The sequence below is a fragment of the Stenella coeruleoalba genome (genome assembly GCF_951394435.1).
Source record: "Stenella coeruleoalba genome assembly, chromosome: 5".
Taxonomy (NCBI): Eukaryota; Metazoa; Chordata; class Mammalia; order Artiodactyla; family Delphinidae; genus Stenella; species Stenella coeruleoalba.
Window position 1 is genome coordinate 108,009,842 of NC_137150.1, and position 16,251 is coordinate 108,026,092.

Consider the following 16,251-nt stretch of genomic DNA (forward strand, 5'->3'; position numbering starts at 1 on the left):
TCAATATCATTCTCACTAATATGAATGAGGAGAAATAACTGATTCCAGTTCTATGACAAGAAATACGCAAATACTTTGTCATTAAAGAAGGAAACTGATAAAGATAGAGGTCATGTCAAGAAGGTGTAGAAGTTGTCCTGAATTTGCTCCTACTGGCCAAAGATATGACAATTTTGAGCATCAATAAGCATGATAATTGTGAAATATTGAATCATATCCGATAATTTGAGTCCAGAATATTATGTTACTCAGAAATGTATATTAATAACACATAGGTCACCTTTGAAAAATTCTGGAAAGCAACTCCATATTCTGAATATTGGCAAATGAAGAGAAATAAATTTTTAATCTCTCTACCAGGGACAAGCTCTGCCTCAGAGTAGCAAACAAACTTTAAGGGAAAGTTGTTTTGTGTAGTATTACAGCTAAACAAGAAGTAGGGCTGATAGAATCTGAACATTTAGCAATCCATGTCAAAAATGGAACTGGGGGCTTCCCTGGTGGCGCAGTGGTTGAGAGTCCGCCTGCCGATGCAGGGGACATGGATTCGTGCCCCGGTCCGGGAAGATCCCACATGCCGCGGAGCGGCTGGGCCCGTGAGCCATGGCCACTGAGCCTGCGTGTCCAGAGCCTGTGCTCCGCAACGGGAGAGGCCGCAACAGTGAGAGGCCCACGTACCGCAAAAAAAAAAAAAAGAAAAAAAATGGAACTGGGTAGATAGATTTATCGTTCATTATGGAATAGGAAAAATAGTGATTATCATTTATATGTTTCCTGCTGGAAGAGTATACCACCTATGAAGTATTCTTGGAAAAAGCAAAGTAAACAAGCAAACAAAACAGAATCAGACCACGATTCTAGAATTAACATTCAGTTGAAGGAAAATACAGGTGACACAGCAATACGTTCAAAGACACTGCATGGAGATATTCAGCAAAATCATAAAACAAGATGAATGGCGTTTCTTTTTTTTTTTTTTTTCTTTTAGGTACAAGTGACAAATATATTTCTTTTTATTGTTAAGTTTTCTCTAATGTATTTCAGTAACTGAAGTGTTTTATTTTATTTTATTCCACTGTTGGCCATAGTTTGAGCCCTACAGACTCCCTTCCCTTTCACCTCAAAGCGAGCTCCTTTGTATGTAGCCACACACTCATCATTAGTGTAAAGATCAGGCTGGATCTGCTCCCAAATTTTCTTCTTAGGATTCAGCTCCTTGTCAGGCTCTCCAGGGAAAGCATCAAAGGTAATTCTGTCTCCAGGAACAGACCCATTAGGAGGTGCCAAGATTTCAACTTTGTCTGGTGAACTAGCACACATCACCATTGCCTGAGATACTACTCCCCTCATCTTTGCAGGTTTCAGGTTACACAGTAAAATCACCATCCGATTTTGCATCTGTTCAAGAGGAACATGATTCACCAGGCCACTGACAACTGTTCTTAAGGCTGTTTCTCCAACATCTACCTCTTCTACATACAAAGAATCTGCATCAGGGTGTTTTCTGGCAGTGATGATACAACCAATTCGAAGATCCAGACGGGATACATCAATAGGCTTAGAGTCAGCACTTCCTCCTGCTGGTTGTTGTTTTTTCTCCTTTTTCTCTCCTTTCTTTTCAATTTTCTCTTTCATCTTTTTTTCTTCTCCTCCTCCTCCTTTTATCTGCTCTTTGGCACCAGAAGATATGGCTGTTATTGGTATAGACTGTATCACATTTTCAGAAACCGCAGAATCAGCTTGCAGTGGAATACCAGATGGGAATGGTATCTGTTATACTCCATTTTGAATTTCTGCCTTAATTAGCTCTTGTTTCAATTCTTCAATTTCTTTCTTCAATTTAGCATTTTCAACTCGAAGTTTCTTCTCTTCTCTCAAAGTTGCCTGCAAAATTGCTTTCTCCTTAAGAAGAGCAACTTGCTGCTTAAGATATTCAATAATTTGATCTGCCTCGGCACCCTTCTGTTCCAGTCTCTTGAGAACGGCATCACTGGTTGCCATTTTTGCCAAGAAACGGCAGAAAATCATGTATCGGTGAACAGGCGAAACCTCGGCCGTCTCGGCCCGGAGCCGGTAAGGACAGCCTCCCGCTCACGAAGGCAGCAAGAAAGGACCCAATGAGGTGTCCTCGCTAAACGCCTGAGCGGTCCACAGGTTCTTCTTCAAATTCAGTGGCCCCCTTCCCGTGCGCTGCCACACCACACTCCCCGTCGTCCATTCCTTCAGCCAATAACGCCAACCATTCCGCACCTCTTCCTCGGTCTCTGTATTTTGTCGCCAGGTTGGGCGAGAGGCAAGACGCCGGACGTCGGGGTCTTTCTTTAGAGTTCCGGCCCCGTTTCTTAAAAAAAGAAAAAAAAAAAGTTAAGTCATCAATGTAGAGGCAGAGACAATTATAAATTAAGGGACGTTCAAGAGAAATATAAATGACAAGTTACTGGCTTTCTTGTGCTTCCTGATTGAAACAAATTGTAAAAGCAATTATAAGGCATAAGAAATCTGAGGAAATGCAAACACTGACAGGCTATTTAATATTAGAATTATTAATTTTTAGGTGTTACAGTGGTTTGGGGTATGTGCATATTTTAAAGAACTTCTGTCTTAGAAATAAAGTAGTAACTGATGATAAACACTGATGCATAATTTTGTCAGCTTCCAGTCAAGTCCCATATTTAAGCAAATTTCCAACGTAAACTGGAAATCAGTTTTGATTTATTAACCAAGGTTTTTGATTATGTTGTACTGAAATAATAATTTCCATATATATATAGATAGATAGATTAGATGGATAGATTATATATATATACACATATGTGTGTATGTGTATATATATATATATACATACATATATATGCAGATGGATGGATGGATTGGAAGGAGAGAGAGTGTGACAGATGAGGTGGAGGAAAGGAGGGCAGGGGAAAGGAGAGAAGGGAAAAGGAGGGGAGAGGGAGGAAGAGGAAAGGACGGGAGGAGAGAAAAGAACATGTGCACTATTTGAATGCAATTGCACAAACACTGTCTCATAAACCTACTAGTCATCACCAGATATTTTCCTATTTTACTGTGAGTTAATTCCCTTCAACCCCTTTTTTCCTTTCCAGTATTTCTACAAATGTAATCCCAAAGGGGAAACTGCAAAAACTTAGATCTCTAGTAAAATTGTTCTTGCATTATTATCTAGGTTAAATGATTGTAGCTGCTTTATGAATAGTCAAGTATTTATGTGTAAATATATTTGATAGGCAAATAGAATGATCTTTATTGAAGTTGAAAAAATGCACAGATGAGTAGCTATTTAGAAATTAATATATATATTAATTTATATATCATTATATATATATAATTTATATATATATTTATACATATATAAATATATATTTATATATATATTTATATATATATAAATATATATTTATATATATTTATATATATATAAATATATATATATATAATTATATATATATAATTATATATATAATTATATATCACATATATATATATGTGATATTGTTAATTGAATGATGGGGAATAGTGGCAAAATATTACTTATTAAAATATATTCAAAACCAGTTAGAGCTAGGCAATTAATTTAATAATAACATAGCTGTTGTGTGCTCTGAGAGGATTCTCTGGAATCATTAAAGGAGGTAATCTAACTTCATTGCTATGTAAAAATGTACCTGAATTATCATTAGTCACTTCTATATTTGGTTTATTATATGTATTATATTATCTTGGAATAACAAAATTCAATCAAGAATTCCTTAAGGGGCTTCCCTGGTGGCACAGTGGTTGAGAGTCCGCCTGCCGATGCAGGGAACACGGGTTCGTGCCCCGGTCCGGGAAGATCCCACATGCCGCGGAGTGGCTGGGCCCGTGAGCCATGGCTGCTGAGCCTGAGCGTCCAGAGCCTGTGCTCCACAACGGGAGAGGCCACAACAGTGAGAGGTCCGCGTACCACACACACACACACACACACACAAATTCCTTAAGTAAAATGATTTAGGCAACATATAATTTATATGGTCATTTTGTTCAGCTAAATATTAAATCTGGCAGGAAATTATGCCTTGGTTATCATTAAGTTATTGGCAAGAGAATTATGTAAAATAAATTAGTCCTTAAAAAGCGAAACCTGAAAATTATTTAATGAACAACAACAAAAGGAGTGTGTATTACTTTGTTGTATTAAAAATCACTCTTCGTAAGAATTGTGATGATATGGTTCAAGAAAATATACAAGGTTCAAGAATAAACCCTTTCTTTATACCTATTTTTGCTCTTCAGCTACTCAGCATGTGTTTCAACTTAAAAAATGTATCCACCAAGTATATGTAATAGCTGTAGACTCCTATGATCCTGTTTAACAAAATAAAACAATAAGTGCAAATTCAATTAAATATCATTTGTTGATTTTTTTAAATATCCGGCACTGTAATACCCTTTCTCTGTTTAGATACACTGTCCTGCTTCCTTCTAAAGCAATACATCATAATGAATTATTTATTTCAATGAAAATGAATTATATTTTGAGAACTTTTGGCATCTTCATGACACCTCATAGCTAACTATTCATGTGGAGTGAAATCCATAGGCCAATTTATAATTCTTATTGCCGTTTTCTCTGAAGACAACTTAGTTGTACCTCAGTGAGTTAATTCTGCTATTCATCCCTTATATAATGTAAATAAATGTCTATAATTTTTCCCTTTTTCAAATCTAAAGGGTGTTCAAACTCTTTATAATTAGAATCATGTATCAAGATTATGTTTTACTTTGTATAACATTTCCAGTGTGAAATGTGGAATCTATGCAATTTAATATTTATCCTTATATTATTTATTCTATTGTGGAAAATAGCAATTTTTTAAGGTTTATAGAAGTTAGCACTCTAAGCTTGATTCCACTGCAAAATAAATAGTAACTCTTACTGAAAAAACATTGTACCTTAATTTTTTTCATCTTTATTGGAGTAAAATTGTTTTACAATGTTGTGTTGTTTCTGCTGTACAACAAAGTGAATCAGCTATATGTATACATATATTCCAATATCTCCTCCCTCTTGAGCCTCCCTCCCACTCTTCCTATCCCACCCCTCTAGGTCATCACAAAGCATTGAGCTGATCTTCCTGTGCTTTGGAGCAGCTTCTGCTAGACATCCATTTTACATTTGGCAGTGTATACATGTCAATGCTACTCTCTCACTTCATCTCAGCTTCCCCTTCCCCTTCTGGGCATGTCCTCAAGTCTGTTCTCTGTGTCTGTGGCTTTATTCCTGCCCTGCCACCAGGTTCATTAGTACTGCTTTTCTTAGATTCCATATATATGTGTTAGCATATGGTATTTGTTTTTTCTTTTTCTGACTTACTTTACTCTGTATGAAATGCTCTAGGTCCATCCACCTCATTCCAAATAACTCAGTTTCATTCCTTTTTATGGCTGAGTAATAGTCCATTGTATACATGTGCCACATCTTCTTTATCCATTCATCTGTTGATGGACACTTAGGTTGCTTCTATGTCCTGGTTATTGTAAATAGTTCTGCAATGAACATTGTGGTACATGCCTCTTTTTGAATTATGTTTTCTCAGGTTATATGCCCAGTAGAGGGATTGCTGGGTCATATGGTAATTCTATTTTTAGGGTTAGCTTTTGCACAGCAAAAGAAACCATAAACAAGATGAAAAGACCACCCTCAGAATGGGAGAAAATATTTGCAAATGAAGCAACTGGCAAAGGATTAATCTCCAAAATATACAAGCAGCTCATGCAGCTCAATATCCAAAAAAAACACAAACAACCCAATCCAAAAATGGGCAGAAGACCTAAATAGACATTTCTCCAAAGAAGACATACAGATTTCCAACAAACACATGAAAGGATGCTCAACATCGCTAATCATTAGAGAAATACAAATCAAAACCACAATGAGGATCACCACACACACTGGTCAGAATGGCCTTCATCAAAAAATCTAGGAACAATAAATGCTGGAGAGGGTTTGCAGAAAAGGGAGCCCTCCTGCACTATTGGTAGGAATGTAAATTGATACAGCCACTATGGAGAACAGTATGGAGGTTCCTTAAAAACTAAAAATAGATGTACCTTAATTTTTGTTGAATATTCATGACAAAACACTACTTACGGACTGGATAAGTTGGAAATTTAAACTGGCCACTCTTAAATTATTAAAATACGCCTGTAGGATAAGTTTGGGAGAATATAAGAATACTTTTTAAATTTTATATTATTAATATCCTTTCTGAAGTACAGATTTTTATTTGTAGGAGATCTGCCATATTACTTTCTGTTCATCACTGGATACCCATATCAATCTCTGATGATATCCTCTCTTCTCTCTTTCTCTCTCTCTCTCTCTCTCTCTCTCTCTCTCTCTCTCTCACACACACACACACACACACACACACACACACATATTCTTTTTCAATGCCAAGTGTAAATCTTCAACTTTTTAAACAATGGAAATTCTGTAAATTTAAAAAAGGGATGCATTATTTTATACTTTTTAAAGTAGAGACAGACAACATTCCCTAGAGTTTTACTAAATCTTCTCTTATCTCTGCATGTCTGTCTCTATCTACCTACTTTAAAATAGGTCTGTTTTTATAGATTCCCTAGTGGTTCTTAGTCTGAATTTTTTAAATAAATGGATCATACAATTTAGATATTTCAATCATGTTCCTTTAGTGTTGCAAAAATCATGCTTTGCTTTTTTCTTTTTGTTCTTATTTTCCATTTTTTAGGTTCCATGAATTTCAAGGCATTGTTAGGCCTGGGAAAGGAGCAAGATATAATATTTTTCAATTAGAAAGAGCTTCTTACTATTTTAGAATTTCAAGAGTGTGGTTTGCCTTTCAATCCTATAGAATATTACTATGTAGCTCTAATTATGAAATAAATCTTGGTATAGCTGTAAGAACCTTCCTCAGCCTCAGTAGTTTTGTTTTTTTCTAGAAGACTTAGCTTAATAAAGTGGCTCTTTCTTTCTACTTAACTATTTAAACATCAGTGTTCTACGAAAACTTCCAAGGTGGTAAGTTGGGTCAGTGTGCAGTAGAGATATCTTTCAGACTGTTTTATCTCTGTTTTATGAACATTTCCACATTTGGCTGTCTTATGCCCTCTGGGAGATCAACCAACCTCAGAGTATTTTCTTAAAGCTGTTTCTGAACTTCTTCTACCTTTATTATACGAATCATGAAGTCTTTTCTCTGAACCTTTTCCAGTTGTTTAATATGGTCAGTGCTGTGTCTTTGTGAGAGCCACTTTGATTCCTCTCCCTGGGACTGTATTCACAATATTTTACACTTTTTGTTCCTTATTGATTCTCCTGGTAAGAACTTCTCTTTTTTCCCTCAGGATATTGAGATTCCACATTGCACATCCAGTTCTTTTAGCTTTTAAGGTTCTTACTGAGTTGTTCTTTCTACACTAGGACTGGGAGAAACCAGTAGAACAGAGAGGATTCCATGTCTTCAGGCACTCTCAAAATGAAACCAAAACTAAAATAAAAATCAATAAACAAATGAACCCCAATAAATTATTTAAATCCAAGTATTAAATGTTGAGAGAAAGGTGCTGTAAATTTCATGCTATGGAATGTTGGAGACCTAAATGTTTGTATTTGTAAATATCAGTGAGTCCAACACTTCATTTTACAAATTTTGTGCTATAGAATGCTGGAGACATAAATGTTTGTAAATATCACTGAGTCCAACACTTCATTTTCACAATGCCAAGCAATGTGCTAAATATGATCTGAAATAGGAAGGCAATTATGGTAACAAAGTCAAAGGAAATAGATCACAATCTCTCCTTTTCAAACTTTTGCAAACTTTCAGACTTCAAATGTAAATCTAGGGTCTTTGATATACGTTAAGTTAAATGGTTGACTATTACAATTCATTCAACAAATGTATATCAAATGCCTACTACATATCTGACTATAATCTTTGCAACGAGTATACAATTATGAATGAGACATGCTCCTATCATTTATTGAATTACAGTAAAAAGTATGGGGTACATATAAAAGGATACAACACAAAGTTGTGCATGCATTGATTCAAGAATGAGAGACCTATTGCTTGAATATTAGTGTCAGCAAATGTCTTTGGTGATAAAGTTAATAATAAAGCATTATTTTAATTGCCATTATGTTTTAAACTTCAGATTTTCTTTTGGCAGACACCAGAACTTTCTGTGAAATAGACAAAAGAAATCCTTATATATTTTAATAAGCTGGGAGTTTTGATATCAATTTTGTAAAATATTCAGCTCATCACACATTTAAAAGCATTATATATTTTTCACATACATAGAATATATAGAAATACTTGAGATGTCTGCTTAAAGCAACCTCTAATAAGAATTATTAATCTGTATATTCAAATGCATCTTATGCATAGAATGTGTAAAATATTTGAAAAGATTTGAGAATAGTTAAGTAATTTCCTACTTCTTAACATGCATTGAAACAGTAGAGAGTATCTTAGTGAATGCCCACTTAACACCTTTCTGGATTAGCTAATGTTCTTCTTTCCTACGGTAAATTATACACTGATATCTCAGACAACATAAATATTTGTCATTAGGAAGCTCCTCTCATGTGTACCTTTATTCTTATCAGGTGAAAAGCATGTTGTTCTCAAACACTATCTTGGGTTCCTGGGTGCAATTCCAAAGTGTGTGTTAGGAGGAGGGTCTCCCCACACCAAAAAGCAATTATTGGACACCAGCAGGGTGTCTGGGAATTCAAACCAATTATGACACTGTCCACCCAGAGTAAGCATCAGATTCCACGTGTTTAGGGTCCAGTCCCACAAGACTGTCCAAACATATATATGAAGTGAAATAAATAAAATATTGAAGTATGTATGTACTGTGATTTTGCTTGAAGACCTTTATTCCACATGTATAACGTGTGTTAAATTTCCCAACAACCAATGACTTTCATTTCTAAGTCCATTTGTTTGTTTAGAGACAATAGCAAAGACTATGTTGCTATTGCTAAGGGCAAGAAAGTTGGCTTTTTATTCCCTATAATTTTCTAAAAGCTTAAGTAGTTTTTGAAATTCACTATCACTCTTCTTCCAATAATTATGACTTTAACAAACTTTTGAAAAATAAAGGGTAAAAAAATATTTCACTCTTGTCTCTACTTTTACTAGGAAGATCAATCTCTGTGTCAATTGATTTCTTTGGTAGAATTCAGGATAATTTTACATTAACTATTGCTAGTGCTGAATGTAGTTAGAAAAAATAATATTCTCATCAAAAAATAAAAACCAGAAAGAAAATAAGTGTGCCAAAGACATCTTTTTTTATATTTCAAATTTTGGATAATGTTTTCAGTGACGATAAAAAAATCTCTCCTATACTTTAGAGACAACACTCTTGAAGGGAAAAATCTCTGATGATTTTCCTCCTAATTTTCCCTTTTTTATAATATAGGTTTATATATTTATGTTTCAAAAAGAAAGAAAATGCTGTGAACAAAATAAAAGAGCCATGATCCCTGATTATCATTAACTCAGAAAATATAAAAGATTAATGATGATTGATGAGTGTGAAGGCAGAACAATACTCATATACATTATCCTCTATTTCAATGTTACATTGAATAGATAGGTTAAGTCAGGAAATTAAAAGTATAATTATTGTATATCCCTCCATGAAATGTGTTAACCATAGGTTGGCAAAAAGATGAAAATAATTTCATTAAAATATTCTAACTTCTTACTAATATTAAGTTAACTACACATACTACAGATCAAATTCAGTTCTGGATATGAAATGAAAAGGCATAAATGTTATGGGCTCTCAATGAGCTTCCAAATTAATTAGGGAGAGAGACCTGTTATAGTAATTCTTCCTTCCACAAATAGAAGGGAGTAACTTCTAAACTGAGTTATGAATGATGAATCAGAATATCCACAGAGTTTGAAGGAGGGGTGGAACAATAAAACAAGGGTAACAGCAGTGAAGTATTCTAATACAGTGTAACTCATGAGCTAATTCTCTGAGGCAAAAGAAAGAATGTCACATTAGGAGAAATAAAATAATTATATTATAGTTGGAGCGTGGGGTGGTAGTGTGTATGTATACATGCATGTATGCACACACAGGTGCACCATCATTTATATTGGAGGTCTCACTGGATGGACAGGTTTAGGAGCAGCAATCTGTTCAGAAAGAGAGGCTTGAGAATGCATTCGTTTCACCCTTTTCATAAAATGAGTTAATGCCAGTTTTCTATATCAGAGTGTTGGCTCCATTGGAATGATGATGTAGAGACTTTCCAGCTTGCCTTCTTCCAAATCTGTGGATAAACAGGCTGGGCCAAGGCACTGAGGAGGCTTCTAATCCTTGTTAAGGAGGTTGGCCTTCGTGCTGAAGGCAGAGAAATGTAATTGAATGGGTTATGAGCAGAGAAATGTTCACAATGTATTTTTTTTTAAGATCAATATAAATACTGGATGAGGAAAGAGTAAAATTAAAAGCAGAAAATAAGTTAGGAGACTGACAATGTGGAGGAATATATAAATTGTTTGAGAGAAATTTTATGCACATTAGTAAGAAAGATAAAAGCAATCCCTGACGTCTGGGACAGGACAGCTAGGTCTTGTTCTTCTGTTGAGCATGAACAATTTCATAGGATATCAACATCAGTAAAGTCATTCTGACCAACGTTGTTCAAAATAAAAACAAGACCACTTTGTACTCAGGTCTGAACACAGACTTTGAACATTATCTAAAGCATAAAAATGACCAAACATCTCGCTATCCTTACTAAAATAAATTACTACTGCCTCTTTACCAATTACGGTTTAACCCTCACTCTAGTTTCCCGCCTTCCTAAATAAGAAGGTACAGAATTACCTCCACTTCCTTACAGTAAAACCAATCCAATCCAAGAGCAAAACTCCACCACATAAACTGTCCCTAAAATCACAGAACACAAGTCCAAAACTTATAATGAGGCCTTTCTAATACGTTCTTTCTGGGGTACCCAACAGTTGCTCCTGTGCTGTGTGCATCTTTCCTTATTGTAAACCAAGTATGTTCCTAGCAATCTTTGCTAGACGCATTAGTGAGGTAAGGTAGCTATGAAAATATTCAATTACTTCTTCGGTTTCTAAATTAAGATTTAATACATGAAGAAATATCTTATTTGTACTCTCTTAGAGCAAAAGTAAAGGGAAAATTTATGACATGTGGGGAGATTGTTAGTAAAGCGCCTGGAATTTATGACATGGAAATTAGGAAATTCTTTATATGAATCATTAGTCTCTTTCTTTCTACTTCTTTTAAAAGGATTGCATCTCAAAATGGCATATATTTGATTAAAAAGCAAAATGATTTTTATTATGTTAATCACCATGAATGCTATAGCACTCTTAGTTTATAAGTACTTTCCGATTATCTTACTCATTAGGCTCTTTCAAGAATGTCCTCTAATAGAACAAATTTTTCTTTCAACATATTTGGTTGAGTCTTATATTGTGAGTCCTGTTAAATTTCCATAGTAGTACTAAGAAACATAATTTTTAAAAATTATTCATTTTTTATTCTTTAATACCAATAATTTTTATGCTTTAAACAGTAAAGAGATGCATCTCCCTATCAAATTGTGCTTGAGACTAGGTAACTGGTGTGAAATACAATTAAAAATGTTTTCATATTTATTAAATACAAATGCAGTTTCATTCACTGATAGTTAATACTGACATAAGTTTTGCAGTTCATCTTAGATAAATAACCATAATATTATATTTTTGAAATATAAAGATAGAAAAATTTGCATAGTTTTTAATTAGTTCTGAATTTATGAATGTATCTGTTAATATTCTTCTACCTCAAAAAAAAACTGAGAAAAAAACAGCTTTGCTTTTTATTTTGTTGAATTCCTATGGCTAAATATTCATTGTTTTATTATATTTTTATGTAGCAAAGTATATGGATGTTGTATCACATAAAACAAAGTGAATAATATACAACAATTTGATATAGAAGAGTATCTAAAAATATTTAAGCCATAAAATACATAACTGATATGAAAAATAATCATGGGGATTTTTTTGAATTTATTATTTGAAATGCTATCTAGACCTCTGATTTTTATTTTACTATTTTTTGAATTTTGAATTTACCAGATGAATTTCTTGGGCATAACATGCGAGGGTATTTGTGTTTTAGAGATCTTCAGAGAAACAGGACAAATAGAATGTGTATATATATACATAAAAGATTTATTGTGAAGAATTGGCTCACATGAATAAGGAGGTTGGCAAATGCAAAATCTTCAGGGTAAGGCCGAAGGGTTGATGGAGACCTAGGGAAGGGTTGACGTTGGAGCTCAAACCTGAAGGCCATCTAGAGGCAGAACTGCCTCTTCCTCAAGGGACTTCATTCTTTTCTGCTGATTGATGAGACACACCAACATTATGAAGGGTAATCTGCTTTACTCAAAGTCTACCAATTTAAGTGTTAATCTCATCTAAAAATAACTTCAAGAAAAATCTAGACTGGTGTTTGAAATATATGAGTATTGTAACCTAAGCAAGTTGACACATAAAATTAGCCATTCACAATTTCTAATATCATTTATATATCATTGGCATGTTGAATATTTACTCCCCAAACTATAAGTGGAGTTGCAGTGCATTACTCATGCTTTCCCACAGAACTTTACTAGCTTTAGAAAAGAAATGAATATTCTCTTCTGTCTTGAGACAAACCCTGAGTTAATTACATTAGAGTAGTACTGTGAATTTCTTGTGAGAAGGGTGTGATAGAAATATGTTTTTACCATGAATATTTGTTAGTTGGGCTGGTAGTGTGACTGTGTGTGTTAAGTAGGTAGGTGTTTAAAAAATGTTGAGGAATTTAAACCATAAATACCTGATTACAGGCCAAATAATGAAAGATTAAGCAGTTCTCAATCTAATACTCGTTTTCTTGAATGAATACAAATTTTAAAGTGAAAAAAAAGAAAAAACTTCGAAAAATAGAAACTGTTTTCTTCATGAAAATCTATTATAGCAAAAAATGCAAATACTTGTTTTCTAAATAGTTGCATATTCATAAAAGAAACCATTAATTTTGAGGAAAACTCTAAACATCCTGAATCTTTGAATGTAATGATCTTTTGTGGGACATCAACTAACTGGTAGAATTAAGGCCTGACCTCTTTTGTCCCCTGTTTTCTTCTTTTTTCCTCCCTCCCTCCCTTCGTTTCTTCATTCGTTCGTTCATTCCTTCCTTCCTTCTTTCCTGTCTCCTTCTTTTTTCAAGCACTATGTATTAATTGTCATTTAAGGAGATACAGAAAGGTAAATTAAAAAAGAATGTTCAAAATTTTAAATGAGGATTTTTTTTCATTATACCTATGCATATGTGGGGAGAGTATCTAATACTTTTAACAAGGTTTTATTGCATTCGTAACTGAGTGAAATATTTAAGCACTTGGAATTGTTTCAGAGGCATGATCTGCTTTATGAGCAGTACATTTTATTTTATCCTAAATGCTTATGATCTAAAGAATGAAAACAAATTAATTGTTTAAATGTTTACGTGACTTTGAATTTAGCATTCAATTTGTTAGAAATAGCTCTGTTGCTATGACATATACAATTAGTAGCATAGCATACATATAATGAAAGTTCCAACTTTGGCTAGCTTTAACTCAGGCAGTATCTACTCTGTTATTGCTGATGTTGGTAACTCCAACACAGAAAATAGCACAACAGAAACTTCAAATACAAGGCAATGGCACTTTCATAACTCATTACATTTAATGGGAAGCTTGCACACATGTAACAAAAAGCAGAAAATTTAGCTAATAAATCTCTAAGACATTTTCTTTTTTTTCTTTTTTTTTCTTTTCTCTACACAGACATTATTCTACATTTCAGCATCTTAGATTGTTAATAGATAGCTAGAGGTTAAAAAATAATCTGCAAAAGTTGTTGTTATGCATACACACACCAAATACAGAGTGAGAAAGGGACCATAGCTCATTAAAATTACTTATTAAAAAAGCTTTTACTGTTTTTCCCAACAGTATTGGTGCTATGAAAATATTTTGCTAAGAATTCCTTAAATCTTTCCATGTTCTAGTGGATCCAAATGTTTGTGGATGTTTTGTGATAGTTTCATACTTTAGATTGGCTTTGTGTGTGTATGTTAATGTTTGTGGGTATAAAAAAGTAACAGAAACAGCAAAACATATTTTTAGTCATATAAAAAATGATATAAAATAGTGAAGACAGATATATATTTTTATTCTCACAAAGTCTCTATTTCTAGATAGACCTATAATACTGAATCTTACCTTGAGGTCCATACATAAACATCAAGAATATTTTAATTCATAAATCTGTGTAGAAAATTTTGCTTTGTTTTGATGCATATTTTTAATTTTTTTCTGGGGTTTGAGAAAAAAAAAAAACTGATATTCAGATGAGGCACCTAGTTTTGTGTCTAGCCAAGCCAGGTACCCTTTATGATTTGGTGAAGGTTTTTACATATATCAAATATCACCCTGACATTTCCAAGAATCATAGTTCTAACTATATTCTTAAGGAAAAGTCAAATCCCCCTCAAAAATTTATCATTAATTCATTTAGCATTTTCTGGAGAATGTTTGATTTTTATTTTTTTGAGACAGCAAATTGCTGATACTTATATCATTTCTACAAAACTATCGAAGACCCAGTAGTAACATAAATCATCCCAGATGCTTAATATAACATTATTTCAACGCAAGACAATGGCATCTCCTGAAATTCAATTCTTAAAGTCTAGGCTTTGAATAAAACAAATCTCTTTAATAGTAACAATGTATTTTCCTTCCTTCCTTCTTTCCTTCCTTCCTTCCTTCGTTCCTTCCTGATGCATAAAGTAGATCACTTTGTCACTTTTAATAAACATACAAAAGTGGTCACCATATTCCATTATACTAAAACAAAAATATCATGACCAACTCAATAAAATATATCCAGAAAATAGGGCAAGAGGATCTATGTTAAATATCATTAATTGTTTTCCAAAATCTCCAAGAACACAAGACTTACAGTGAAGCATCATACTAAGAATTTGATACTGCAGACTGAGCTTCTAATTGTTCTAGTGAGAAATACTAAATCTTGACAGACAGCTTTGCCCAGACACCTTCATAAGAAATTGAATACAAGGAATGTACAATATGAAACATGTATAATATATTCCAATTAAATAGAGGTCCAAACAATCAAGCAGCACATGTCATTCTAAAGTGATCTGTACTGTTCAGTTAGGGTATGACTCCCTCCCTTGATTTAGGACAACATATTCACAGATGATATTTACAAAAAATTCAAGAACAAAAACTTAGTTAGAACCACATTCCATGGTGGAAGTAGAGGAAGAATAACATACATTGTATTTGAGATCATGTGGGAGAAGAGGCATGAAATATATTAAGACTCTTTGGCAGCATCACTAAATAGAAGACTGGAGGTGGAATGATCATTAAATTTTGGATAAAAAGGTGGGGACATTTTTTCCCTCAACTTTTTATTACTGTGACACTATGCCATGTTATGAAGCTTGTTTGTTTTGTTTTTATATTTTCTTATAGACATTTTCTTGATTTCCCCACAAAAGCATTATAAATTCAACAGACAGTTTTCCTTTCCATTCCTCTCTGCTCTGAAGTCTCTAACTCAGTCTTTCTCATAAAATCAATGATAGAAGTTACTAGACAGTGTAGAGAATAAGAGAGTTGAAAAAAAAATCAAATAAGCAAGGAGGAAATAGCATCCTTCCTCTTAGAGGTAGACTAAGACTCATTCTGAAACTCAGAATCATGCTGTTATTTAGTCTCTCTTTATGCCCAGGTAATAATAATGAGAGAAAGATCTGCATTTGCCCAGTTTTAGGGTATTTTTTAGGCAGTATTTCCTATACTATGTCTGCTGATGTTACTAGAATTTTACTCCCTGTTATGCATTGAAGGTTTGTGTCTGTCCTGCCAGATTCATATGTTGAAGCCCTTACCCCCAGTGTGACGGTATTTGGAGATGGAGTCTCAAAGTAAGTAATTAAGGTTAAATAAGGTCATAATGAGGGACCCTGATGCCATAGGATTAGTGTTTTAAAAGAGATACCAGAGAGCTTGCACTCTCTTTACATGTATATGTGCCTAGGAAAGGTCATTTGGGAGAAAACAGCCACTGGAAAACC

At 33.9% G+C, this 16,251-nt stretch overlaps 1 protein-coding gene across 1 annotated transcript; it reads right to left on the reverse strand.

Annotated features, from left to right (window-relative positions):
* Positions 1–994: 994 nt before the first annotated feature.
* Positions 995–2,345, reverse strand: LOC307187246 (aminoacyl tRNA synthase complex-interacting multifunctional protein 1-like). Its single transcript, XM_079923050.1, is given in 2 exon segments — positions 995–1,773; positions 1,777–2,345. Coding segments are annotated over 2 exon segments (963 nt in total). The 5' UTR covers positions 2,029–2,345; the 3' UTR covers positions 995–1,062.
* Between the last annotated feature and the right edge of the window lie 13,906 nt (positions 2,346–16,251).